General features: G+C 36.5%; 1 protein-coding gene across 14 annotated transcripts in view; it reads right to left on the bottom strand.

Annotated features, from left to right (window-relative positions):
* Positions 1-503: 503 nt before the first annotated feature.
* Positions 504-27,532, bottom strand: part of LOC125678346 (dystonin-like) — a 37,718-nt gene continuing 10,689 nt past the window's right edge. The window contains exons 16-51 of one of the 14 annotated variants that reach the window (XM_056155323.1): positions 25,572-25,736; positions 24,577-24,750; positions 24,352-24,435; positions 20,986-21,752; positions 20,514-20,874; positions 20,314-20,433; positions 19,855-20,181; positions 19,442-19,771; positions 19,119-19,218; positions 18,766-18,998; positions 18,404-18,628; positions 18,214-18,315; positions 17,685-17,720; positions 17,037-17,204; positions 16,771-16,926; positions 16,177-16,656; positions 15,916-16,071; positions 15,604-15,810; positions 15,343-15,462; positions 14,966-14,992; positions 13,031-13,203; positions 9,320-9,479; positions 8,939-9,100; positions 6,700-6,825; positions 6,463-6,606; positions 5,951-6,139; positions 5,049-5,146; positions 4,821-4,953; positions 4,564-4,726; positions 4,360-4,472; positions 3,996-4,133; positions 3,796-3,846; positions 3,523-3,640; positions 2,878-3,018; positions 2,150-2,269; positions 504-1,576 (exon numbers count right to left, since the gene is read on the bottom strand). In XM_056155323.1, coding sequence (XP_056011298.1) covers positions 1,143-1,576; positions 2,150-2,269; positions 2,878-3,018; positions 3,523-3,640; positions 3,796-3,846; positions 3,996-4,133; positions 4,360-4,472; positions 4,564-4,726; positions 4,821-4,953; positions 5,049-5,146; positions 5,951-6,139; positions 6,463-6,606; positions 6,700-6,825; positions 8,939-9,100; positions 9,320-9,479; positions 13,031-13,203; positions 14,966-14,992; positions 15,343-15,462; positions 15,604-15,810; positions 15,916-16,071; positions 16,177-16,656; positions 16,771-16,926; positions 17,037-17,204; positions 17,685-17,720; positions 18,214-18,315; positions 18,404-18,628; positions 18,766-18,998; positions 19,119-19,218; positions 19,442-19,771; positions 19,855-20,181; positions 20,314-20,433; positions 20,514-20,874; positions 20,986-21,752; positions 24,352-24,435; positions 24,577-24,750; positions 25,572-25,736 — 6,801 coding nt within the window. In that variant the 3' untranslated portion in view covers positions 504-1,142. The remainder of the gene's footprint in view (positions 1,577-2,149; positions 2,270-2,877; positions 3,019-3,522; positions 3,641-3,795; positions 3,847-3,995; positions 4,134-4,359; positions 4,473-4,563; positions 4,727-4,820; positions 4,954-5,048; positions 5,147-5,950; positions 6,140-6,462; positions 6,607-6,699; positions 6,826-8,938; positions 9,101-9,319; positions 9,480-13,030; positions 13,204-14,965; positions 14,993-15,342; positions 15,463-15,603; positions 15,811-15,915; positions 16,072-16,176; positions 16,657-16,770; positions 16,927-17,036; positions 17,205-17,684; positions 17,721-18,213; positions 18,316-18,403; positions 18,629-18,765; positions 18,999-19,118; positions 19,219-19,441; positions 19,772-19,854; positions 20,182-20,313; positions 20,434-20,513; positions 20,875-20,985; positions 21,753-24,351; positions 24,436-24,576; positions 24,751-25,571; positions 25,737-27,532) is intronic. The other 13 variants (XM_056155328.1, XM_056155329.1, XM_056155326.1 and 10 more) reach the window with 13 other exon arrangements.

Here is a 27,532-nt window from a genome sequence, read left to right as displayed (position 1 = left end):
GCCGCTGCAGGTTCTGTTATCTTCCAGGGTCTGCGGCCAATAATTGTGCTTCCGTCATTGTTTCATTGTCATTGAACATTCTACATCATATACTATTGATAAAGTCGATGTAGACCATTGTGTGTGAACTCGTTGATGATCATTGATATTTGCGTCTCAACTGCATGTTGACAATTTTATTCCTATACAGTATTGAACCATTGAACAGTCATTGATCATTGTATATATTCATTGCATTGTACCACTGAACAGTCATTGATACCTGTATGCATTGTATTATTATTAATTTCTCAATTTATCTCAAAGTAAAGCCATGACAAAAACTGCCAAAACATTGTTGCTTTATTCTATCGAAATAATTGTCTGCTCCAAGAAAAGTAACTCTAATTCCACGTCAGAATCGCACACAACCAAAACCAAGCTCTGAGTTCCTTACAAATAATACACGTACCAAGTGTCAAGATCTCAAATACTTATCATGAATAAAAAGATTGCGCTATATAAATATTTTTTGTAATTATTTTATTCGATGATGTACCATACAAATATACAGACTCACAAACCGTCTCTCTTCCCTTGATTAAAATACACTCGCATAATAATATTGATGTGGATGACATAAATGATGACGTAATGTTTATATATACAGTAAGAAGTATCAATCTCTCTTCATATAAAAATATCATTTTCAGAATTTATGCAATATTCACGCAACGTGAAAAAAAGCGGATTTATGAGTTTTAATAGAAAAATAAACTCTCACATTCAACGTCAACATTTTGATTGGAAAAAATGGAGAACCTTCCTTCATGACGGGATGTCGATTTAAAACATACATCTTTACAAAAATGTATACACAGGGTAAAAACCAAACTTTTCTGTGAAATGAATGTTCTGGTAATGTAAAATAAAGCTTAATAGAGCTGAAAAGCTTCTCTATACGAACACTTTGTTTTCTGAAAGGGTGTAAAGAGACTGAGTCAATACAAAATGCCTGTGAACTATCAAGGAAACAGCCTCATTCTGCTATTGCCTTATATTTACCCGCTAATTATAGGAAAATTCGTATTATTAATTCTAGCAACAGTATATATCATTAAATGTGAACAAATAATATCATAACATCTAATTTAACTTTCGGATCACCTTGGGCCCTTTGGTGTTGACGGAAGACGTCTTATTGAATTCGCACTTTGGCCATTTTGCATAGTTGGTGTTGTTCTACCTGTAGGCGTGGTTCTACCAGAAGGCGTTGTTCTTCCGGTTCCGGGATATGTGGGCGTGGTTCGTCCTGACCGAACAGGAGTTGATGTTTTCGGTGTCATGGTTGATCGTGGAGTTCCTGTGGAAGGTCGTGAAATTGGGGTGGTGGAGCGCGGTACAAAGGTCGGAGTGGGTTGTGGGGTTTTAGAACGGGAATATGGGGAGGGGGTTTGTGACGACCGAGGTGAACCGTAACTAGAGTTCATGCCCCTGGTAGGCGTAGATGGCGGCAAGCGAGACTTTGATTGAGAGTTCGTTATATTGGAAGATGAATTACTTAAACGCTTAGTTCTCTGTAAACTGCCCGTTGAACCTAAAAAGGAAAAGGGTTGTAAGAAATTCAAAAAGTGGGTGAAAATAAAACAAAAAATTGATCTGAAATTAAAATATGCACGGTACCAATGTTGTATATAAATTGTTTAATTCTTTATACTCACTTGTCTTGCATACATAAATGTTATGACAAAAGGGAATTCTAATCTCAAGCTCAGGGTTTAATAAACATTAAAATATAATATTCTTATTAATGGTACTCACTATACTTAGATGTAAATGAATGAAGCAAACTTTTCTACTTAGCAAAATATAACTAATTCGTTGGAATAGCGCTATGCAGCGAGTGTTCATCTGTGATAAAACGTTAGTGACCTTTCCCAAACAAATATTACACAATTCACGTGTCAATGCTTGCAATAATAAAAACGTTTTTAAAAAAGACATGCGTTTTATCAACAAAAACTTAGTAACCCATTCACCAACATACAACAAAATGCAGTAATTTGAAGAAAAAGAACTCATTTTGGAAACCGTTTCGGAGAAAACTTAAAATGGCGGACACATTGGAGAAGCGATTGACGTTGGTAGACACACAATACGGACTACCTACCCCCAAAGTCGGAAGATTTTCGCATAGTGTTCCGTGAGGGGGCACCACCAGTGCCCGACAGATTTACCATTGATGACGTCACTCTACTTCTCCTGAGTGAGTTATCCCCGGAACTGCCAGCTGATAAAAAAAGTAAAGGTAAATTGTGTGTCCCTCTCCCAGCTCGGGGTCTCTCTCAAAGATCTCCTCGGGTTTTGTTCTTCAGTTTTTGTATTTTGATCGTTATAAACGTTGATCATGGTTTTTCAGACCCAAAGTACATGCTCATATTTGCCAAAACCCGAAGATTACCATGACACAAACACGTGTTTGAAAAGTAATTGATTGTGTAATGTGACTGGCATTGTTTTATGCCTTGCTTAAGCAAAATCAAACTAGCACTACCAACTGCAGTCAGTCGAATAATCCAACAATCAATATACTTTATGATTAATAACATGTACATTAATACACCTGTTAGTTTAGATATTCTGTATAATATATATGTACATTGATTGCAAGCATGCGACAACAATCATAATATAATATTAGTAAAAACGTAATTTTAAATTAAGAAAAAAAGTATTAAAATGCGTGAAAATGTATCAGAAATAGCGTTTGTTTCAGGATATTTAAACACGGCTCTAGCTTAGACACCAAAAGCTGTCTATCTGGTGACTGACCATAGCTGAATTAGCAAGATTTGTGACTGAAAGAAAAATCCATGTGTGTCACGTGACTCTTAATACCTGATGATGTAGAAGATGCATATCCGGTGTCGTTTAATTTTGATCGATACCCGTATGTTCCACTGCCCCTTCGGGGCCTGAAAGTTGAATTTCCGTTTGGCGACAATGTGTCTCTAAGATCAAAGTTTGTTCTTCCTTTCGCTATAATAAATAAATGTTAGAATACATAGAACATACACCCCACCATGCCTGTAGTAGAAAGTTATTATTGACCCTACACCAATTTCCTTGTGCAAGATGCCCGGAAGAAGAGACTTTTCCCAAGACTTTACTTACTATTGGTGGAGTAAATATACACAGTGGGTCCTGGGAAACAGACATAAAAAGCTGAACAGTAAACAGAGAGAAGCGAAGACCCGCAGTCGGACTGTGTACACTCATCCGACCGGGATTAGACAACCTTAGTTGGTGTTCCGACGTTTTCATAACATGGTGCAAAAATATATGTACATGTATTTAGGTGCATGGGAATCTAAGCAGAGTACATAACACATGGTACAGCCCAAAACGAAATTTACAGGGTGAGCTATATTCATGATTTTTTTTCATTCCAAGAAATAAATTTGTAAAGAAAATAAAGAGTTTGAATAAGGAATTTGGTTTAAATCAAGATGATATAATGGTGTATCTTTTCTGCAAGGTTACCTCGACATGGGTCATTTGTTTCCAGGAACTCGTCAAGCGTGACCCATCCTCCTCCGACACGAACCATCACAGTACTGTTCAGGAATCGCACTAATCGGATATTCTGTTTTTCTCCAAACTAAAATTGAAAATGACATGACACATGATCGTCAGAACACTCTACAAATACAGCAGAGGTAAAGCAACATGACCAGCTGACGTGCAATCCAAACTCAGTAAACATAACCACCACAAAACAAAATAGTAACATTCAGAAATGGTGCACATAGTTACTTGGTGTCCGACTTGATAAAGAATGAATCGAGTTTTATGATGTCCCCTTTCCTTTCATAGCAATGCAAAAAGTGAGAGAAACAAATATAATGAGCATAAAAATAATTACTCATTCCGATATAGTAATTTAAAAATATGAATTTATAATAACTGTTCCATTGTCCAGTTGCAGTGAATTTATATAGAGTGGTCTCCCTTACCCTATATTTGCCTTCATCAATCATTTCGGCGCGGAACTGGTTCCTGCATTGACACTGAGATATTTCTTTCTCGATTCCATCATGAATAAGTTCCCCATCTGTCATTTGTCTCTTACCGCTCATTAATCGTGTCTTTTGCTGCAACACAAATCTCAAATTATCACACTAATGAAGATGAAGGTGTTGACAATGATTTTAATAAAAAAAATAAATGTTTATATACATGCATACAAACATACATACATAAATACCAAGGATGACCCATATAAGCTTGAAGGCTTATTTCCAAAGGGGTCCTTTGATGCACGGATGTTTGCGCTAGGGGGTCATTTATGTTTTATTCCATATTAAAACCATTACTTACATGTCGAACTGGTTTCATGGCCTCAATAAAATCTTTATATTCAATAAAATGTCTATTTGTTGTTGCAAACATATCAAAGACAGCATGAAGCTCTGTCTTATTGGAAGGAAAATCTGGAGAAAACAAAACAAAACGGAATTCAAATACAAGAATTTCTTATGTATACGTGAAATAGGTTTCATTGTTCCATTTCGAAATACGTACGAGTGTGTAACATTCCGTTGACGAATTCCTCACGTGACAAGAATCCGTCTCCGTCCTTATCCTGTCTTCGGAAGAAATCTGTTATTCGTAACTTCTTTGCTTTTATCCAATTTAGATATTTAGTTTTCCAGACTTCAAAGTCAAAGGTTTTCAAACCCTCCAACTACAAAAACATAGAGAGAAGGTTCAAATGTAGCTCTGCGATGGAGTAATATCACCTTTATTAGAATAATCAAAATAGCTACTTAGATTTGTACCTCTTGTAAAGTGTCAAGGGAATCTTGTAAAGCTTTCTTCCGGTCAACAGACATGCGCCAGACCAGCCTCCATTTGCTCTGTAGAGTGAGCACGCGCGGATTGTAACCGTCTAGATCATTCAGTTTCAGGTTGCTGTGGAGTGAAAATGATGCGTCATGGAATAGAAATATTCCAAAAACAACAGAATGACTCGGCTAAACAACACAGGAGAATAATGGGAATCTTACCTGCCAAAATGACGACCCGGAGACTTGGGTTCCAATGTTAGTATCTTCGTTAACCTCTCCACATCGTTATTTTTACTTGTGACCTCCTCATGGAATTCCTGACCAAAGAAAAAGAAAGACACGTATAATATTTCATATCTCGGTAAAACATCATCTAGTAAACCATGGTCTACAGCACGTATCTTACATCTCTTCATTTCATACCAACTAATCACAAAAGTTTAGTAAATTGAGTTAAAAATGTATGTGTCTATCAAATAAAGCAAGATTATGTATAATTGTCATAGTTTTGGTAATTACCTTTAACATTTATTATATAATTATGTCTTTTATGCTATCTGTATATCATGAAAAATGTGGATTACATGTTTCTTTGTAAAGCTACTGATCGTTTCTTTTCCATGTAAGCTGACACTTGGAACAGAAAGAGACAACGAAATTAGAGTACCCAAAACGAAATTCAAGAGGCCAAAACGAAATTTGAGAAGTCAACCGATATTCTAGATATCTAATCATTCTTAATTTCATTTCATGATGTCTAGATCACATAAATCATGATAAAAACAAATTCCGTAATTTTTTTAGGCGGGAGATTTTCACGTCTTCAAGAGATATGCCCACAGTGTATAGCTAGTGAGATATGTGTATATAAGGACGGGCTATTCACTTTCTTTGGGTGATCAATGAAGAGAAACGCTACTTCAGTATATATTTTATATACCAGGCACTTACTATATTTGTTCACTCTATGAAAATCCACACATTCCGTTAATAATTCTAAAACGACAGCATATTGTGTCCTCCTGTAGAGTTGTTATAATTCTGCTTTCCATACCAAATTCATTCAAATAACACATTTCCACCATAACAGTGACACCCTCCCAATGACACCTCCCTCTTACCATGTGTTCTTTGTAGAGGTCTTCCACAACCTTGATATCCTCTGGGATAGGATCCCTCTCTTTAGTGGATAGCAGAACCTGGGCGTCTGTTAACCAGGCGAGCAGTTCCTCCACCAGGGCAGCATTTCCCTGGATGTTTCTTAGTTCGTCCTGCAGGCGCTTCTCCTGATTCTTGCCTCTTTGTAACAGCTAAAGAAGGAAAAAGAATTTTACTTCAATAAATATGAATTTTATTATGAGCAAACTTTAGTACACTTCATGAAATTTATGGGATTTCTAAAGATTTTCCTTTAATTAATTTATTTTACATATCTTCATATCTTATGTTCAAATTCTCTGTTTCGTGAATTGGTTTCACAGCACATTGCACTCCTACGTGTTCATACCTTACATTAAACATTTTCATTACTGTTGATGAAATTTAATATTTTCTCAGTTTTTATTTAAAGTTCTCTGTTACCCGCAAATTGTCTACAAATCACGAGGACGTATAAAAGTACATAAGTAACTACCTGATCCCAGCGTGTTTGTGTAATTGTGAGGTAGTATTTGACGAATCTGATGGCATTCGGATGACAATTCTGCAAGATCTCCTCAGCTAGGTCCCGGATTTTGTCTATACAGTCCTGGTGGTTCCGCAACTCCTCCTGAAATTTCTACAGAAACGGAAAACAATTTTGAGTAGATATAGAAGTAGTCTTTGGGTATAATAAAAGAATAGATTTCATATCTTCCACATCAGCATTTACCTCATGTTTTTCGATCAATTGGACAATCGCCATTTCGTCGTCTGGAAGAGCTCTGAATTTCAGCTCAGCTTCTGCCTGAGGCAAGAAGTCTCTCATGATCTGAACAGCATCCTGGAACTCTTCAGCCTGTGGGGGTTTATTACATATAGGTAATTAAAGGCCAGAAAAGGAAACGAGTTGTATGAAAAGAGAGATCATTAATGTCAGTTTATTTGAAAATGATACACATTCATTTCACTGACAATGATTGTGCGACAGTATCATTACCAACCTATCACATCAATCACTAAATCACGGATCTATTGTACATCAAATCATAATTAGGACCCTGTTGTGTATCATATTATTGTTGTGATTCTGTTGTGTCTTCATTTTGTATTAAACCATTGCTATGGTTCTGTTGTGTTCTACTGTTTATTTAATCATTGCTTTGGCTTCGTTATGTATTAAATCATGATTCCACTTTTGTATCTAATTATTGCTTTGGCTCCGTTATGCATTAAATCATGATTCTGTTGTATCTAATCATTGCTTTGGCTCCGTTATGAATTAAATCATGATTCCACTTTTATATCTAATCATTGCTTTGGCTCCGTTATGTATTAAATCATGATTCTGTTGTATCGAATCATTGCTATGGCTCCGTTATGTATTAAATCATGATTCCACTTTTGTATCTAATTATTGCTTTGGCTCCGTTATGTATTAAATCATGATTCTGTTGTATCGAATCATTGCTATGGCTCCGTTATGTATTAAATCATGATTCCACTTTTGTATCTAATCATAGCTTTGGCTCCGTTATGTATTAAATCATGGTTCTATTTTTATACCCCCCGCAACAAGTTGTTGGGGGGGGGGGGGGATACTGGAATCGGGTTGTCCGTCCGTCCGTCTGTAGACGCAATGGTTTCCGGGCTCTAAAGCATTATCCTTTCCACCTACCGTCACCATATCATATATATGGACTACCCATGGGATGAAGATGTTCCCTATCGATTTTGGGGTCCAAAGGTCAAGCGCACTGGACATCGAAGTAGCAATATGGTTTCCGGGCTCTAAAGCATTATCCTTTCCATCTACCGTCACCATATCATATATATGGACTATCCATGGGATGAAGATGTTCCCTATCGATTTTGGGGTCAAAAGGTAAAAGGTCAAGCGCACTGGACATCGAAGTAGCAGTATGGTTTCCGGGCTCTAAAGCGTTATCCTTTCCACCTACCGTCACCATATCATATATATGGACTACCCATGGGATGAAGATGTTCCCTATCGATTTTGGGGTCAAAAGGTCAAAGGTCAAGCACACTGGACATCGAAGTAGCAATATGGTTTCCAGGCTCTAAAGCGTTATCCTTTCCACCTACAGTCACCATATCATACATATGGACTACCCATGGGATGAAGATGTTCCCTATCGATTTTGGGGTCAAAAGGTCAAAGGTCACGCGCACTGGACATCGAAGTAGCAATATGGTTCGGTTTGTCATGCCATTTGTTTTTTACACTCAGAAAAGAGGTAGTTTATACCTGTTACCAACACCCTTTGGGAGATTGGGGTAAGCGGGGGGTGGGGGGGTGGGGTGGGGTATTCTTAGTGAGCATTGCTCACAGTACCTCTTGTTGTATCTAATCATTGCTATGGCTCCGTTATGTATTAAATCATTGTCCTACTTTTGTATCTAATCATTGCTTTGGCTCCGTTATGTATTAAATCATTGTTCTACTTTTGTATCTAATCATTGCTATGGCTCCGTTATGAATTAAATCATGATTCTACTTTTATATCTAATCATTGCTATGGCTCCGTTATGTATTAAATCATGATTCTGTTGTATCTAATTATTGCTATGGCTCCGTTATGTATTAAATCATGATTCCACTTTTGTATCTAATCATTGCTTTGGCTCCGTTATGTATTAAATCATGATTCCACTTTTATATCTAATCATTGCTTTGGCTCCGTTATGTATTAAATCATGATTCTGTTGTATCGAATCATTGCTTTGGCTCCGTTATGTATTAAATCATGATTCTGTTGTATCGAATCATTGCTATGGCTCCGTTATGTATTAAATCATGATTCCACTTTTGTATCTAATCATTGCTTTGGCTCCGTTATGTATTAAATCATGATTCCACTTTTGTATCGAATCATTGCTATGGCTCCGTTATATATTAGATTATTATGGGGGGCTCCATTGTTCGCTATTTTTGTGTATAGTACACTCACCAGCTTGAGGGACTCTCTCAGACGACCCTCTCTGATGTCTGCGAGGTGATTGACGCGGTCCCACGTGGTCTCTAGCTCCTCTAGATGAGCAGCGGGTATATCACCGGAAGCTTTCATCGCTGCTACCGTCTGCTCCCGCGCGCCAAGCTCCTGTTGCATCGTCTGCAAACATTAAAGAACAACCGATTTGTATAAAACAGGAAATTTTTATCTACTACCTACAAGTTATTTCCTTCTGTACATATATTTATATTTCTTCCGTTAACACTTATTTAATCTTCTTGAATTTTCTGTGCATTGATTATCAGTAAAAAGAAGAGCTTATAGTTTTACATACGAATCTCAGTTTTGACATGCAAGATGTTACAGATCACTACTAACCTTGTGTTGCTCTATGAGCATGTGGATGGTGTCCGTATCACCCATAATCGGTTGGTCCTCCGCTAGGCTGGCTTCTGCTTTGCCCAGCCATTCTAGAAGAGAACTTATAGCGTCCGCCACCCTTCCTGACGTCAACAACGCCTCGTCTAGCTTGTTTTGGCTAAAACAGATAAAACGCTTTGTTCTCAGCGTGTAAAACACACAAATGCAAGTTTCCTGTCATGAGTGCAGATGCAACATTTGATCCATCTGTATTTTCTGCTTTTGGATATCATTGTATGCTTTCAGACAATACTAGAGATCCCAAATGCAACGCTAGTATCAGAAATATACGATTTTAAATGATTTCCATGTCAGCAAAGACATGCCATGAACGTTTCACAAATTATCAAAACTTTAAAACGAATCGATCAAATATAATTTGACTTAAACTTTCTTTCAATGTCATACACTCAAGTGGAGGCAAACTTCACCCAGGAAAGCTCTCATACTGAATATGAATATAGTCCTTACAAAGAAGAATCCCAAGGTTATTATATGGAGGTTAAATTTTCATTACAAACAGAATTTCGCGCCAAAACCATTCTAGGTAATCCTTATCCGTAAATAATTTGCTATTTAAACTGAACTTTTAAATTTTGCTATCATATTAAAAGCAGATAAAGGTTTTCTGAATGGATCGCGTTTCCCGTGTCAATAGTATAGTGTAGCCCTTATTTCATTCAATGAACACACCACAATATTTTCTTTACTTCTTAAACCTAAACCCTTTATCGTGAAGTGATATTCATTCGAAAAGACCGGTGGAACATAAAATTGTGTTCGTATGAGACAAACACCTACATGAGATTCTTCTTAAAAACGTGTTGGGGTGTTTGTTAAGTTTTTTTTTTTTTTTTTTTTTTTTTGTAAAACAAAATCAATGGCCTTATATTGAAATGTTTTATACAGGTCAACTGAGGCATTACGCATTTATAATATCTGCATAAACTGAAAGGTGAAAATGAATGATTGATGTGAAATTCAAAAATGCCAAGCATCCATATATCACATGCATATGTGAGATATAAACATGTAAATATAACGTTTAATACTAAGCTAAATATGCATTTTATATTTTCTACGCAACCAAACCTGATTTTATGCATAAAACGAAATGGTAAACAATTACAGGTGATTTTACCGCCATTTTGAATCACATGTTCCGGTAAGATGGTGTTACGGGTCAGTTTCTCACCTGGGTGAAATCAACATCAGTCTCGGGATGTGTAATTGAGTGTACGGTGCCGGTTCCCCAGGTGAATCGTCGGACATAATTAATTTAGCCTGTACAGTCCAGGTACGAAATTCACAGGTTCTAATGTACACAGGTGTATCCTTCAGTCAGACGACAGGTAATCAACAACGCGGGTCTTTCTCCGAGTGCAAACTACGGTGTTGTTTAGAAATACAAATTTCGACTTAATTGGTCCACAATTACAGTCCTTTCTCGTTGATGTTTGTAGTGTACCCTCATAAACTGTCCAATGAATCCTACTCCATTCGCCTTATTTTCCTTCACTGTAACCTCTGCGACGTTTAAATCGCACAAGGTCAACAATTCATATTCTCATCACATTTATAACAAGATTATCCCTTTCACCTTCTTGCATCAATCATTCACACCATGCAAGTATCCCAGGTATATAAAAACAACACTGAATGAAGTAAGATATTGATCCAGAAACGAACTCCATGTATTAATTATAGCCTAGATACATGTGCATAAATGTTAGTGCTCCAACGTTGTTTTCAGCGACAGATGTGAAAAAAACCAGACTCGTTCTATCGACCGAATTCAGATCATGAACGATGTGTCTATAGTCCTCTTTCCTGTGGTTCTACCCAGTCCCTCAGTTTATCTTTTTTTCGCAGGTAAACACGGGAGACATAATCTGTTCGAGATAGCCTAACATATAAATCGCATATATGTAAACATGAGAAAGTGGTGGTTTCCTGCTCTATGCATCAGTTGTCTTGTGTTCCTGTCAGTCCCAGTTTGAGAGTTAATGCTATACCGAATAATAAATCACAATGTCCTGATCACGCAACACCATCAAATACCATTGAGAATTTCTTTTCAGTTGAAAATACATTCATCCATATTTATAGTTAAAGTTACGATGTGTGAGTTTTGCACATGCAAGCCTTTTGGAGTCGGGACCCGTGGTTTCTTTTTTACTCACAGGTGCCAGATGTTCCACACACACACACAGCGATCCTTGACAAGGAACAATCTAATATTCCAAAGACGTTATGGATCGATAACAACCATCCAGTCAACCCACACCCGAATCACCAGACAACACAATCACTGATAGAGAAAGAACAGGGCTGTCTTACAGTGACCCGTCTATTCATTTTACTAGAACACTTGTCTGCCCATCTAATTGGTTGTAAATAGAGGGTGGATGAAGACCAATAGATCACCCAGATATATCATCTCCTGACCCTCACGATGCGCGAAAACAACACAGCCCTGTGTGTAGATACACCGGTATTTCACGCTAAGCTAGCCCTAATTTACATCTTTACATGAGATTAAGTTCTTAATCATATGCGATTAATGGAATATCAACAATCAAGTATTAGAAACCATTGGCTCCAAAGCAATTTTGAACCAATTCGGCAGCTAAAAATACTACGCAATGTATTCTATAGATAGCTTAAATTAAAATGTAGTAAGATTTAGTAAATTTACACACAGGGCGTTTCTACAAACACATACAAAGTATATTAACTTGTAAATGGTTCCCTTCGTATGGTGAAAACGGCTTTAAATTGACCACTGTAAATATTGAAACTATACGGTGATATCGTCGGTGTCTTTAGGCCTTATCTAGCGTACGATGTAAAGACTTCAACAGAAACATTTGTATCATTGAAAGTCTACACATAAGATTATCAGATGGTATGTAAATCATATGCTGCATAAACTACCGCCTTATTCTTGTAGGCCACGAAAATATTTAACAGAAGTCTTCTATTTCTGCTGATGTCATTTTGTTGGTAAATATATAATGCATGGTGTTAACACATATTGAACAAGTTAGATTGGTATCGTTTTAACACGGTCCACTACACGGTTATAGTTCAACTGCATTAGAGTAGCTGAACTAAACGACCCGTCTCTTACCAGCAATTTTTCAAACTCTTATATTAACATACACTTTACCTTAAAAGTCAAAGAGGGCGAATCATTTACCAGCACGACTTTAAGACAAAACTGTATAATTCTTGTATGTGGTAGAGTACATATAATGTATCTCTGTTTTCTAATATTTCTTGCAGCTAAAGGGTGCCAGTATTATGTGTTTCAGTAACTTACCGGTATTATGTGTTACAGTAACTTACCGGTATTATGTGTTACAGTAACTTACCGGTATTATGTGTTACAGTAACTTACCGGTATTATGTGTTACAGTAACTTACCGGTATTATGTGTTTCAGTAACTTACCGGTATTATGTGTTACAGTAACTTACCGGTATTATGTGTTTCAGTAACTTACCAGTATTTACATTTGTTAAAAATGCAAATGTTTTCCTATTTGTGTTGAAATTGGGAATTGGATGCATATAATGTATGTAGTGCATTACTATTGCCCAATGACACCCACCTCCTAAATACATGTAATTTATGTAGTGATTATGTATTGTCCTATGACACCCACCTTCTAGATACGACGGATCGGACAGCGTTCCATTTATTCTTTAACTCATCCAGCATCTGCTGCAGGACATCTCGCTCGGGGTCAGCCTTTGTACATCTGTCCTTAAGATTTCTACCGAGTCTGGTGGCAGAATAAAAAGCCTGGTGTTTGGCTGCCAACTGATGTTGGAACCTCTGTAATTTCCAAAAATTAAAACCAGATACTAAGTATTTTAAAGTAAACGATAAATGCTTTGCTTGGTGTTTTGAAGTTCTCCGTACTACAGTAAAACGAAGAGTAGTTTCCCCTGTTTAGGTTAAAGGTAAATGTACTAGATGACAACGATCAACCAGTTTTTATCGTAAGCAGTTAAAAATCAAACAATTATCTTTTCCTGTAAAATGACTCAGTAAAATATTTCTTTAATGAATCAGTGATAGACAATTTCACACGAGTATATGACACGATAGCCAGAGAGAAGATTAGGACTAACTATCATTCTTATGAATTTGACTAACAACAGAAAACTGCCGCTGGCAATAAGTGACAAAAACTTTCATGCACACAATCCGCTAGGTTTTATGCATGTCTTGAATGAAGAATGTGATGCAATGTGAGTTATACCTTAAAATAGAAATTTTGCATTTCAACAACGATTGAATTAATTACCTAACAAAGAGAATATATATGTATTCTTTCAAGTTTTCTCCTTATATGCTAATTTAAAGGAAAAGAAAGATGAAAAATTGATTAGTCGATTTTATACATTCCCATAAAAGCTTTTTGACGTCAGAAAATTGCCACCATGTGATGCACTGTCTATATAAGGGTAAAGTATATTCTAAATGTCTTTAACTGTCACTGAAGAGACACCTGTGAACCTTTTTATGTATAAAATTAATTCACTTACTAACTTCTTACCTTTTTTTAGCTAGATAAAATCCTATGAAACAAATATTATTTAAGGGTGATGCGCTCACTAAGATGACTTCGTGTTTACGCTGTAATCAGCAGTGACATTCATATCTCGCTGATACAGGTGTATATTATACATACAGGTATACCATCACACTAAACAGAAGGGGGCACACGACAGGGCAATTATTAAAAGAGTCAATAAATCAAACCGGCGGTACCCCGGGGCCTATATATCGACGACGCCTATAAATATAAGCATGTCATCTAAAATCCATCATTATACTGAACACAACTTCTTTATTATATATTTTTTTTAAATAAAAGCTTTTCAAGGTAAAACTTAAAGAGTCCCCAAGTCATTGAACCGCATAGATCACCAATCAGTCATGCGTTCATTAATTTACCTGTCCGACTATTTCTTCACGCGGATGCACAAAGAGACACACCGAACTTAGGTGGATGTAAATAGTTTGTATACAAAGCTGGATTTTAATGCGGGTATCTGGAAATCTTCTCTGGAATGCACGGACGTTAAAAGATAATCTAACTCAGAAAAACAAAATGTCACGGTGCATGTAAGATACTGACGCACCAAACCCACAATGCAATGTCCCCTGACACTTCCAGTCAGGAGTGTTTATGCAGATGAAACTGAATAACCAATTTAAATGAAGTCGAAATGCTTATATTATAACTTCATACTGTATCTTAAAATTCTTCACCACTTTAATATAATATCCATGCATGATGACCTAACTATTCCCTAAAAGAAATAGGATTTCATCGCACAACATACATCAAAATAAACACTTCCTAGCAAAATAAGATATGCAAAACGCATGCATAGAACAAAGATGGATAAACAATGAAAAATAATGACTTGATAAATATAGACAACTTAAAAGATACAAACAATACAACAACAAAAATAACCCTAAAGTAAAAGGGACCCATCTCCTCATCTATAGATGTAATGGTCTTACCAATACACATGTGGTGAAAGTCACATAAAACACGAGCAGAAGCGTGCACACTAACCTGTAGAAACGCTTCCAAAAGTATAGTCTTTTAAATACAAGAGAGTAAAGTCACCTCGGGTCTGTCCTCAGTGTTAATGAATCCTCAGTATCTGTCTATTGTTCGACATTACCAGATGTTACCCCTGATCATTTCTAATACTGCGTTCACGTCACTCGTGTGAATCAATTTCTTATTCGAGAAGATCGAAACGTTTTCTTCATAATTTTTCAAATAAAACATATGCAAACACTTTGAAAAAATATATCGTACAAAGGTCAATAAATCGAAAATCTCATGCTTGATATAAATTGTTTTTGTGTTAAATATGCAAAGATAGTTTGTGTGTTGAATGCCATGTAAAAGCACAAAATGTAGTGTTAGGATATAACACGCACCTTCAGGTCGTCGATGTTCTGTTTGGTGGCGGACCCTTGGTTCACGGGCACCATGAACCTTGCCACTGTCTTAGAACTGTCATCCAACCAATCACACAGATTCTTCCAGGCATCGTAGAACTGTGAACAAGAAATGCAAAATTACACAAAGAAGTCCAAATCTCTGGTAAGCATCATAGCATTTTTGTTGATGAATTTTGTTGTTATGCTCAAGTCTTTATAGTTGTTCATTATCTAATGGATTGTTCAGAATATTTGTACCCGCTTGTCCTCTCGGTAAGCTGACTTCAGCAGACGACCTCGTTCATCTGTTCTCCTCATGAGCTTCTTCCATCGTAATTTGATTCCAACCAGAAGATTTTTAATGTAGATCGTATCTTGTTTCCTTCCAAAGTGTTTCAGGTAACTTCCATTCTTTTCTAGACTTTGCATTTTGTCTATATGTTGCTCCAATTCAGTCTTTAACTTCTACATAAAGAAAAACCATCAAGCTCTCAATCCGTACTAGTATGATACTATACATTTTGATACAATATTTTAACAATTTATGCGCAACTCTGAGAAGAACCTTACATTATGTTCCTCAATCTGTACGGTGACTTTGTCCACCAGCTTGCTAGGATATTTGAATGACCTCATTGCAATCTCAGCATTATTTAACCATTCTGTAAACGCTTTAAGTGTGTCATGGAAATCTCCTACATTTCGAAGATGTTCAGAAAGTTTGTCCTTGGAAAGAAAAGAAAGTGAATATTACAAAAGAAATCCATGAAGAAACTGCTTTTGATCTAATAAATCATTTGCTGATGTCGTAGTGATTTTCTCGATACCAACCTTTCTCTTATCGGCGCGTTCCTGAGTGTCCCTCCACCGGTCGCCGAGTTTCCTAATTTTCTCTGAGATTTGAGCCACGTCCTGTGGAGGGCACGACTTAGACAACTCTTGTCCTTTAGCAATCAATCCCTGAGTTGCATCATATTTCGACTGTAGCTCCTCATAATTTACCATGAAAGCATCAAATTGGATTTTAGAGGTTTCGGGGAGTGCCCCACACGGAGGAGCCGCTTTCAGCTCCGTGCGAAAGTCATTGACCCACTGATACATATCATCCACTTCTCCTAGGTACTTTTTGACCTGACGAACATTCTCTTGTAATTTGGCTTCTTTGTCCCGTAAATTGGCCTGGGTAGCCCGGAGTTGTTCGTTCATGGCGTCCCTCTTTTCTTTTAACTCGGGACAGTCTTGGATTGCATCAATAGCTGAATTCAGTTTCTTACAAATTTTGTCTTGATTCTTTAAATCGTTGTTCATTACCTAATTAAAACAGACCGTGGTATTTCTTTATTCAAACTAATTTGCTTGGTTTGTAGATAAACTCCAAGACAATGATCGGTAATATCTCAATTACTAGTAAATTGTGATACTAACCTGTAATTTCTTCATGTACGTTTCCAAACATTTCGAATCCCCCTTCACATCATCAAACTTTTCCAGATCCGACTGCATCTTTTCTAGACTATCTAAGCTATCGTTTACACCAGCTTCCAACTCGCCCAATTTTAGCTGCATGCCACTCAGCTTACCCTTCAAGGACACAAACCACCAATTCAGTTTGTGAAAAATATAAAACACACACATTCTGATACATGATGGAAGTCGATATCCCTTAGATGAAAGTCAATGTGTTCAAGTACCTCTCTGTCTGCAATTCCTTTAAGTAAAGAAGTCCATCTGTGGTTAATATCTTCCACTGGTCTCTGTAGGACCTCGGCGGCCACGGGTGACATGTCCTTCAAGGTAGCTAACTCTTGGTTTAGCTGTTGAATGTCCGCCACGTGAGGGTGAATGTCGTATTTATTAGACTGCAAAACAAACGTGGTAATGGATGCGTAATTGTCCAATGTTAGTACTGGACTCCAGGTTAGTTAACGTTAGGAAATTCATAATATACATGTATAAGAATATTGATATTGGTAACTTAATTGATATAAAGTAAAAAGAAACTGGATACAACATAGTATTCTAAATATCTAATCTGTAAATAGAAACATGCAACACCATGCAGAAGTAAAAAGAACCAACCAACGTATTCGCATGCATTGCAGAAAACACCGTGTCTATGCGCATATTAATACTGTTCAATGGTAAATGGTCAGACTAATAGATTATAAAACAGAAATGGGAAATGAATTAGTAGAATTAAAATCTGCAGGATGCCAAACAAATATTTCTATTTTACAAAAAACACAGTACTGGATATTAGTAATACATGTTACTGGACACTAAGTAGTCACGTGTTCATTACTGGTCACATGACATGCTAAACAAAGTATGATACAAACCCCTTGAGGTTCAATATAAATGTTACTCGCAAACACCTGCAACATATTTTATAGGAAGACGTCAACAAAAGCAGAAAAATACACACCGAGTCCGCTCAAAGAGATGTCATTTAGAAAAAACAGAGAGAAAGAAAAATACGATTATGGAAGATTTAAAGAAATATATCACAGTTTGTTAAATTTAAAAAAAAACAAGTTTCCATTATTGAAATCAAACTGCGTTAAACACCTATGTTATTCTCTACATTGTTACAAGTTTTGTGATTAAAGGTAACTGATATGATTCTGTGTTATCATATTGATTATTTTGTATCTAACTATATGTACATTTGTGTGAATTAAGTAAGCATCTCTTTGTTAGTGAATTTACATAGTCTGTACATATCACATTTGATGATGGTATGAAATATTGTTTATGTAAATTATAATTCCAATCATGCAATACACTTCGAAACAAATACGAAATAAATATGTATCACGTGTATTATTCATGCAGCAAGTAGCAAACAAGATACGTTAAGTGTTTTACCTTCAGTTCCTCTATCTGAGATTTCAGAGTCTGAGGATGACTGGAGGGCGTCTCCATATCATCCAAGTTTTGTTCCGCTAGAGGCATCCAAGTCATAATCGTCTGAAACAATATAATCATAAACTGCATAACCTCAATTTGAGAGAATCTAATTGTGTTCCACAAACTGAAAAACAAAAACTTAAATCACCTCTTGGAGTTGTTGGAATTTTTCTGTGTGTCCGAGGGCCTTCTTCAGATCTTCCTCCCTATCACGTGCAATATCATGTACATCATCGGCCAAAATGTGAATGTCTTCCAATTGTTTTCTAATTTCCATAAGACCTGGATCACTACACAGCCCACTGAGTTCTTCTCCTAGCTGCCTGCATTCTTCGTACGATAGTCTTGCCTTTCCAAGTTCTTTTCGTAATTCCTGAAACGATGAGAAAGTCACAGGTGTACCTACTTGCTGTCATCAGTTGTTCAAGGGTTTTATGTAATCATTACACGTACATTCACCATTGTTCAGACTTGTAGGATAGTTTGTTTTAATCATTTCACTTCACTCACCTTCAACTCCTTCTGCTGTTCTTCTACTGTGGAGGAGTCAACACCAGGTGGTTCTTGAGAGAGAAAATTATCCTTCAAATCCCGTAGGTTGGACATTGTGTCGTTGCAAGAATCAAAGAACTTTTCGGCTACCTTCATGGCACTGGTCAATTCTCTTTCCCGTTTCAAAGCACCTTCTCTGGTTTGTTTGTTGATTGATACAATTTCTGACAGCTTTTGCTTGAGGTCTTCAGCTACTCAAAGCAAAGTAATATTTTAAATTCAAATACATTTCTGACCTGAAAATTCTGATACTAGCATTATTCCCCCACTGATAGATGTTTCAAAGTTTTAATTCATAGACTTTTATTTACCTTCACTAGGATCCTCCACTCCCTGATCAAGTATTTTCTTCACAGCTTCATCAGCTGCTGCAATAGCTGGACACTGGCTTTCCAGATCCTCTAATAACAACTGAAAGACGGTACCAAATATCATGGTGAAATCCATTTTAATGCCAGCAGTTGAATACATCCTTATCAATTTTCAGAAAGATCTATGATCTGTTCTGAAAAAACTAACACACTTTGGAACCTCTCAATCAGTACTTCAAAGTTACTGAATTTACAAAAAAGGCTACCCTAAAAATGTTTACCGTTTAACAGTTTTTAGTAATCAACATACATTAAAGTCTTACATTATTTTGCCTGATTTCGTCCCGTAGTTTATCAGGACTTGCTGCTACAGAATCTGCTGTTGCTAAATCTCTATTCAGCTGAGCAAGATCACACAAAACATGATCCAATGAATCAGTAACCTCTTGAGTCATCTTACTTCTGGCGGTGGTGAGTTCCTTTGCTTTTTCTCTAGCCTGAGCTTTGAGTTTTTCATACTGCTCATTATACTTTAAGAGTTTAGCTTGGATATCTCCTGCATCATCATCACAACAGAGCTCCATCAATTCAAGACCTGTGGTATTTAGATCTTCCAAAAAAGGTTTATGGTCTTCAATCTTTTGTTGAGTATCCTGAAAAGATTATAATATTTCACTACGTGTTTCTATGTGCATATTTTCAGCATTGAAAGTCTAAGAAACTTTGTGAGACATACCTTGATGTTATCCAGCTGCTTTTTCACTTGTTCTAATGTGTTCCCTGGTGACGAATGGGCCTTTAAATCTGCTTCCATTTCATCAAGCCAGCTATGAATCTCTACTTGGTTTTCGCTGAAGTGTGTTGCTAGAGGAAGAGCAGACTCCAGTTGATGCAGACGTTCAGCGCTCAACTGGCAGACGATATCAGCCTGTGTTTTGATGCTTTCAAGCCGAGATTTGATTTCGTCCGTTTGGGCATTGGTTGTCTCGCGTAACATTCTGTGACACTTGTTGATTATGTCTTTGACAGCATTTCTCTTTTGATTAAGGTCCATGTTAAATGACTAAAATATAAATGATTTTTCTCTTTATGGACTCTCATAACACGTATACATCTAACACTTACAACAATGTATACTACATATAATGTACGTTTGAATTTAGTGAGATTGTCCAGTGCAATGAAGAGATCCTACCTGGTGGTCATGAAGTTGTACAGTGAGCGTTTCTGGTTCTACATTGACTGGCTCTGCTGTGTTGATTTCATTTTCAGCTTTATCAAGGTATTTTAGCATTCCATCAATTTCTGTCAATGCCTAAAATGTTCCATATGGATTAGAGGAATAAGTGGTAGGATAAAACATACTCAACTTCGTTTGCCACTTGATTTACTTACCTCCAAAGATACTTGCTGTACCAGGTGTTCAGTCAGTTCATGCCATTTTACTTCCACCTCTCCAAGACATTCCTTCATCGCAAACTGATCACATACACGATCGTCCTCCATAATCTGTTTGGCTGATTGTCTGAGTTTTTCCATGTCATATTCCTTCTCACGTTTGTCGTTGTATAACATGTCTATCTTTGCTTTTATAGTCTTCGGATTTGCACCCTTTTGTCTCGTTTTTAACGAAGTGATGGCATCAGTAAGCCATGAGTCCATCTGACCAATGCTGTTCTCTAGTTCAGAAACACTACAAGCGACATCTTCAATTTCCATAGTTATCTGGTCGGCTTCTTTATCTACTTCTAACATTCTAAAATAAATAGATGTACACCTTATTATATATACATACACTGAATACATTTAGATATTCTTTCATGGTTTAAAACTCCCCCATAGGTGTTTGTGTATCTTTAATCGTTACCTTTCACTGAGTTCAAGTATCATCCCTTCAGCATCATCGTCGGAAGTGTTTTGTCCATTTTCTTCAGATATCCTTTCTAGAAGTATTTTATTAGTTTCGATTTCTCCGTTCAAAAGACGTTGTTCCTTTAGCTGATGAGCCAGCTTATCCTTCTCTAGACTGATTAATGGCCGATATCCTAGCGTGTTCTCAGTCTCCGACATCCATCGAAGCAGTCCATCCAAACGGTTCCTGAGATTCTGTTGCTGTGATACAGCCGAGGATAATTCCTCCTCTTTCTCACTGATTTCCCCTTGTAAAGCTTCATGTTTTTCTTTCATCTCTGACATTGAATTCTTAACCTCGTCGGCTTTTTGTTTCATGTTTAACTCATTTAAACCTTTAAATAATTTGCCGCCACTTTGAAGAAGGTCCTTTAGTTTTCTATCTTGTCCTATAAGATCAGCTTTCAGATCTTTTACTAATGACAAGTCTTTGGCATCTCTTTCTGGGTTTTTGCCAAGACCATTTCCATGAATGTTGCTGAGACGAGCCTCAATTTGAGGATACACTGAAGAAAGCTTCTCCTTTAAATCATCGAAACCTTTCTTCTGCTTCATCAGGGCGGCCAATCTTTCCATATGTTTAGAACAATCACGTGACACATCTTTATACTTTTCTTCCAGGGATTCGATTTCATCATCGATGATGTTGTTGTCAACCTCTTCTTTAATGGGAGGCAGAACCTGCATGCGCTGACGGTAAGCTTCAGCCTCTTTTTCGAATTCCTAGAAGAAAAGTTACAGTATAAAGAAATTCCCGAGATGTGGGTAAGTATCATAATTTCTACACGTAATAAAACACGACACTTACTTTACCACATTTAACGAACAAATCGAAATGTTGACATGTGCATAGATCAACGTCATCATCTTCGTCATCATCGTATATGTACTTGTTTGTCATATTACCCTTCCTCTCAGTAGACACCATCTTTATTACGTCACTATCCAAATTTTCACACTCATCATAATTTCACTTGTATTCCGAACGGTCATTAGATAATGAAATACAATCTATACATTGGCATGATCTCAAACGAGTAAACCAATATCCATCCGTTTCACATCTTCGCCCGATTCCCAGCAAACAAAGCGATGAATTTGTTTGTCACCCTATTGTCTCCTTCTCTCAATTTAACAACTAGGTAACCAAACTGTCCAAATAACACTATTTAAAAAGAAAAAACTAAACCCAGAACCCGATCTTCGACCACCAATATATCACAAAACATTGTTAATCTATACATAATTCATGGTTTTGATGTTCCAATTATCACTGAGAGAATGATATGAACTTTAAATTACTGTTGATATTCGTCAAAGTGATGCCAAGTGTGTTATGTTCCTCTATCGTATATTACACACTGAATTCTCTCTTAAAATGGCATGCCGAACTTCTGGATTTAAAGGTTTGGTAAACAAACCATTGTGAAAGCAGTGAAAGAAGTTGAACGAGGAGGTGGATAACGGTCGCACTTAATGGTAGAAACAGAAACTTTCGTAACCGGATTAATGCCTTATCTAGCGCCTTCTTTTCTATGACAACGTCAATGATACAAAGATTTTAGAAGTGTTGTGAACCAAAGAAAAATAGGGATTGTGACAAATGCATTCAAAAAAATCTAGGAAAATAAAATCAATGTCTGTTACACATCGATTTTAAACGTATAGTGAATTATCGATAAGTTATGTTTGCAATTGTGACAAGGTGTAAAGAAATTGTGTAGTAGAGCAAGCGAAGACTTTTTCAAAAAATCAATTAAAGTAAACCTGCAATAATTAAACAAACTTAAATTTGTAAGAAAATAATCAGTTGGTTTTCATCGGATTAAAATATGAATCTATAGTTCACATTAAATAAGCTTTTTATTCTTTTAAAATGTACAAAAACTTTTCGAACGTTGATTTCTGAAGGCCAATGCTATTTTGCAAAAGTTTAAAGGATTATAAAGTTTTAAGGAAACGCTGGAGGAACTGTAATTAAGATTACAAGATGAACAAACTCAAAGAATCACTGACCCTGATCGCCTTCAAAAATGTCCTTCTAGACGCTTCTATACTTTTCAGTGTCATCAACATCTAACGACAAAATGCTAATACTTCCTACCTCAAATATTTCTTCGATTGATTGACATTGCAAATCTCCAACATCATCCGCCATTACAGACTCGGCCAAAAGGGAACGCTTCAACAATCATCTATTCTCAACCCATGTCGCCACCCGTCTATCTCTCTTTATGCTTAATAATCATTACCCTTGGATATCTTACATCTAGGTATATAGTGGACCTGATATCCAAAATCAGTGATTTAAAACACTTCAGAGCCAATGATTCGCAACATGAGAACGAATTATTGATGAGTATATGTTGATCTGAGGTCACGCCATTGAAAAGAATCTAATTCCATTAAAAAAGACCAACCAACAATAAACTTGATCCCTCTATAACAGAATCTGAGCAAGCTACACAATCACTTCTCCTGACGGCGTTTCTGCTTTCCCTTCTACGCAGGTGTAACTTTAGCCATATGGCTTAAGATTTTTTTTTTACCTTTGGTTTACGATTAGTGCAGTACATAGAACGGGGAAAAATCAATGTCTCCGAGGCAGGTATTTTGCATATTTAAAGTTCCGTAAAGAGTATTAATCGGGCTTCGGTTTCATTGATATTATCATTAACTCTAATAATCCACAGAAAAAAGAACCCACTGAGAACATCAACGAGTGAGGTAGATGTATGATAAAAGAATTTATACGCCTTCCCATTATTTTACTGAATACAATTAGGGTGCTCGCGTCACAACCAGGAAATCTCGGGTTCGATTCCCGTAAAACTTGAGACGTTTGACATAGGTAGTGACTGTTCCTTAGTCATACAATTGGCATTAAAAGCAAAAGTCACGGTTTCTTTGGATATGGCTCCCTAACGGAGGTCCGGTAGGCATTGGCACGTGAAAGAACCCTCACAGCTAAGGACGTAAGCACCATGCATAGGTTAAAATTGGTGGCACTTCACCTAAAACTGATGACGAGCGAAAAATTCTCAAATGGACGTAAAACAACCCGCAAACAAAAAAACTCTCTCAATTCTGGTTAAAGATACCACTCAATATACAGACACCAGGATAATAATTAAAGCTATTTGAACGTTAATAGAACCAAGTAGTTTTAATTACTCCATCTTCACCCTAATATAGGGCACGTCACAACAAGACTCTTCATCTATAGATGATACTTTCTGTTTAATACAAATGAAATAAAACAGTGTTCCGAAAATGACAACACTTTATAAGCGGAACATTTCTTTTCTTCTACTAATATTACCTGTGCTGTATCTCGGAAATCATCAGCCATTTTAATAATGCCAGAAATCTCTGCTTCCTTCCCTTGCAACTCCTCGATAAATTCCTAAAATTCAAGTTATTGTTAGGTAAGATTTTATGTTTAATGTTAGCCACAATTAGATAAGATTTTCTTTTGCTTCCATTACCAGATACTAGTACATTATTTAAACTTCTTTTGCACTGTAAATGAAAAATATATCGTTACCTTGAAACCATTATACTGGTTGTGAATATTATCCTTAGATGATTGGAGATCACGTGACCTCTCTATAGCCTGGTCTAGCCATTGGTCAATCTCCTGTAATGTTGTGTAGAATTGCTCTAGGTCCTCAGTCATTTTCTGGAATCTTTTACGTCTACTCTCGGTTTCACCAAAAGCCTTAAATCAAAATATAATTCACATCATGATGGTTGTAAGGGAAAACACCGATGTAAAACCCATTTTTCCTTATTTCAAACGAAATTGAAAAGTATGAAAACATTACCATGTTGTATTTATAAAATTGATATATTTCTCAGAGACACTGATTCCATGTTTTCAACCATTTAATTTACCAGGATAGTATAGTGTGTTTTATAATACCCAATGCTATACGTTTTTAAACATTAGTGTCAAAAGCAATATTCTCTCACCAAGTATCATATATATACATATAGTTGCAAAATTACACTTTTAGGAAAGCCATCAGCAAATAATGAAAACCGTATGGTCGAAAAAATGAGCCTTATGTTATATGTTTTATCCTTCTGTACTGAAATGCTTCAATGTACACTGAAATGAATCAAAATCGGCTTTTTCGTGATAAAGATTTCTATATATTTTCTTTTTGAAATTGTGTGGGAAGAAACAGACAAATAATTTCAAGAACATTTGGCATTATTTCATTTACATGATATTTCATACTCTATGATATTTACATTCCATGATGCAGAAGCCTGCAAAATCCAATAATGAAATCAAGAAAATCCCGAATGTTATTTTTAGATAATATACTGTATAAATGTCCATATACATTATAAATACCCTGTATAATACATACACAACATGTGTATCAAGTAATTGTATGTAGAAATGACGGTTTATCAAGAGCAAATATAGCAATGAGTCGGATTCTTCCATGAAAACATTTACATCGAGTTTTGAATCTTTTTTTTTTTTTTTTATCTTTCATCACCGCAGACACTATGAAGACCACTTACAGCATTAAACCGGATTTTGAGGTCGGAAACGTTGAAGCGGAGTTTTTGGAATTGCTGTGCTCCATCTTCCTTCCGGTCTTTTTGGTTGTTGTTAATCATCTCCTCCGCGTGGTTGATGGACGCTGTCACACCAGCCTTTCTTTTTACCATGTCGTCTTGTACAGCCTAGAGTCACAACATTAATATCAACATGCAATTTAAAATATCAGCATTTATGTAATTTGCACTATAGAGATTATTCCAATCATCACCCGCCTTATCTTTTAAAGGTACCACTTGACGGTGTTTTTGTAGAATCCGTGTTGTTTTGTTCTCTAATCAGTCCACGTTTGACAGAAATACAATCACTTTGCTAAATCATTAAGATGCCAATCACTACACATACCACAGCACACTATTATGACCTACTTATTCATCCTGCTCTTTGCTGAGGTGAACAAGAACAGGTCCAAGAAACAGATACTCCAATGAACTAAAACACCATCAACAAAATGTTTGTCATCGAAAATAGCACAATCCACAAAGAAAAGGAATAGAGAGATAAAAGAGAAGCTGCATAAGCGAGGATTGGTTTGTATATAAACCTCTAATGAGAGAATCCAACGAGTTTGTTACAGAATATTTGGTATTGGAAATTAAGCCGCACTCTGTTTGACCCCTACGACTTATACGTTTGGTAGTCATTTAATTTCACTGTGTTCTAAGTATTAGTTTTATGTTAGAGTTTGTCATAACCTTCCTAAAACACTAACGTACTAATGCGGAGCCAAAACGTGCGTCCAGCACCTCTGTACACAGTGCAGTGTTGTTACAAGAGAGTGTAGTTATCCTCTCCTAATGAAATCTTAACGTCGGGATTTCTATATCTATCACTGTAATTGATTGTTTGCAAAAGTTGTAGCTCCTCGTCCGTTTTCTTACATTAAAGAAGAATTTGTCACTGTCCTACTGGAGCATAAATTCTTCCCATCCTAATCTGGTGAAAAACACTCAAATACATTTCCAATTTCTGACTATTAAAGCGAATCCCTTCGGTATTTTTACTCCGTTACGTCACTTGGTCTACATATACATCAATTCTTTTTGTATTTCTCCAAAACGTAACTGTATATTACACATAAATTAAAAAAAAAATTGTTCTTAAACTGTCGAATTTCTTCTCGATTATTACCGAAATAACCGTAACAGTTAAACAGCTCTAGTGCATGCACTTACTTCATTGTTGAACTTCAGAGACAGTAAAACAGGATCTTTGTCTCTGGTCCATTTATACTTCTCTGACACTCTGTAGATCCCACGTTTCTTGACAAGTTTCATCGTTTTTACTTCAGATATACGAGGACTTCTCACCAGCTATAGTGTGTGTATACCGTGTACAGATATCCGTGGATTCCGAATACACAAGGTACTGTACGATTTGTTCATAACTAATAATTTCCCACGAGAACTATAAATTGTTAACTAACGAAGCCATGGATTTTCTTCCGGCCAAATCTGCGTCGGTTAATATAATTCTTATACGCAGCTCCATCTTTCACAACATCCAGAACAACACAGTATTGACAGAACAGACACCTTCAGAAGGTAACTCATTAGAATAAGTGGTACACACATGAAACAGAGGTCAAACAGGGCCAACATATGGGCGAGGGTGACAGTTCTAAACCCGCGAGGGTAACAATGTCACCAGCATCTTGGGGGCACACACTTATCAGACACTTTATATAACGCTATCTGAGCCCAATACTGTACTTACAATGTAACTTTCTATTACGTGTTTTTTACGTGAAAGGGGAAATATGTGCATATCAAGAATGACAAAAATGTAGAACATAAGCCATTTCCTTCTCCAAATTTACCTGATTGAGCCATTGATATTAATCAGAAAAGCGATCAACTATTAATGGTTTCTTTGTGCATTATACTACAAGATTTATTTGTTATATTTTGACAAAGTGATC

This window comes from Ostrea edulis, chromosome 2, assembly GCF_947568905.1.
Source record: "Ostrea edulis chromosome 2, xbOstEdul1.1, whole genome shotgun sequence".
Lineage (NCBI taxonomy): Eukaryota > Metazoa > Mollusca > Bivalvia > Ostreida > Ostreidae > Ostrea > Ostrea edulis.
Note: the sequence above shows the minus strand (reverse complement) of the source record. Positions and strands in the feature narration are given on the sequence as shown.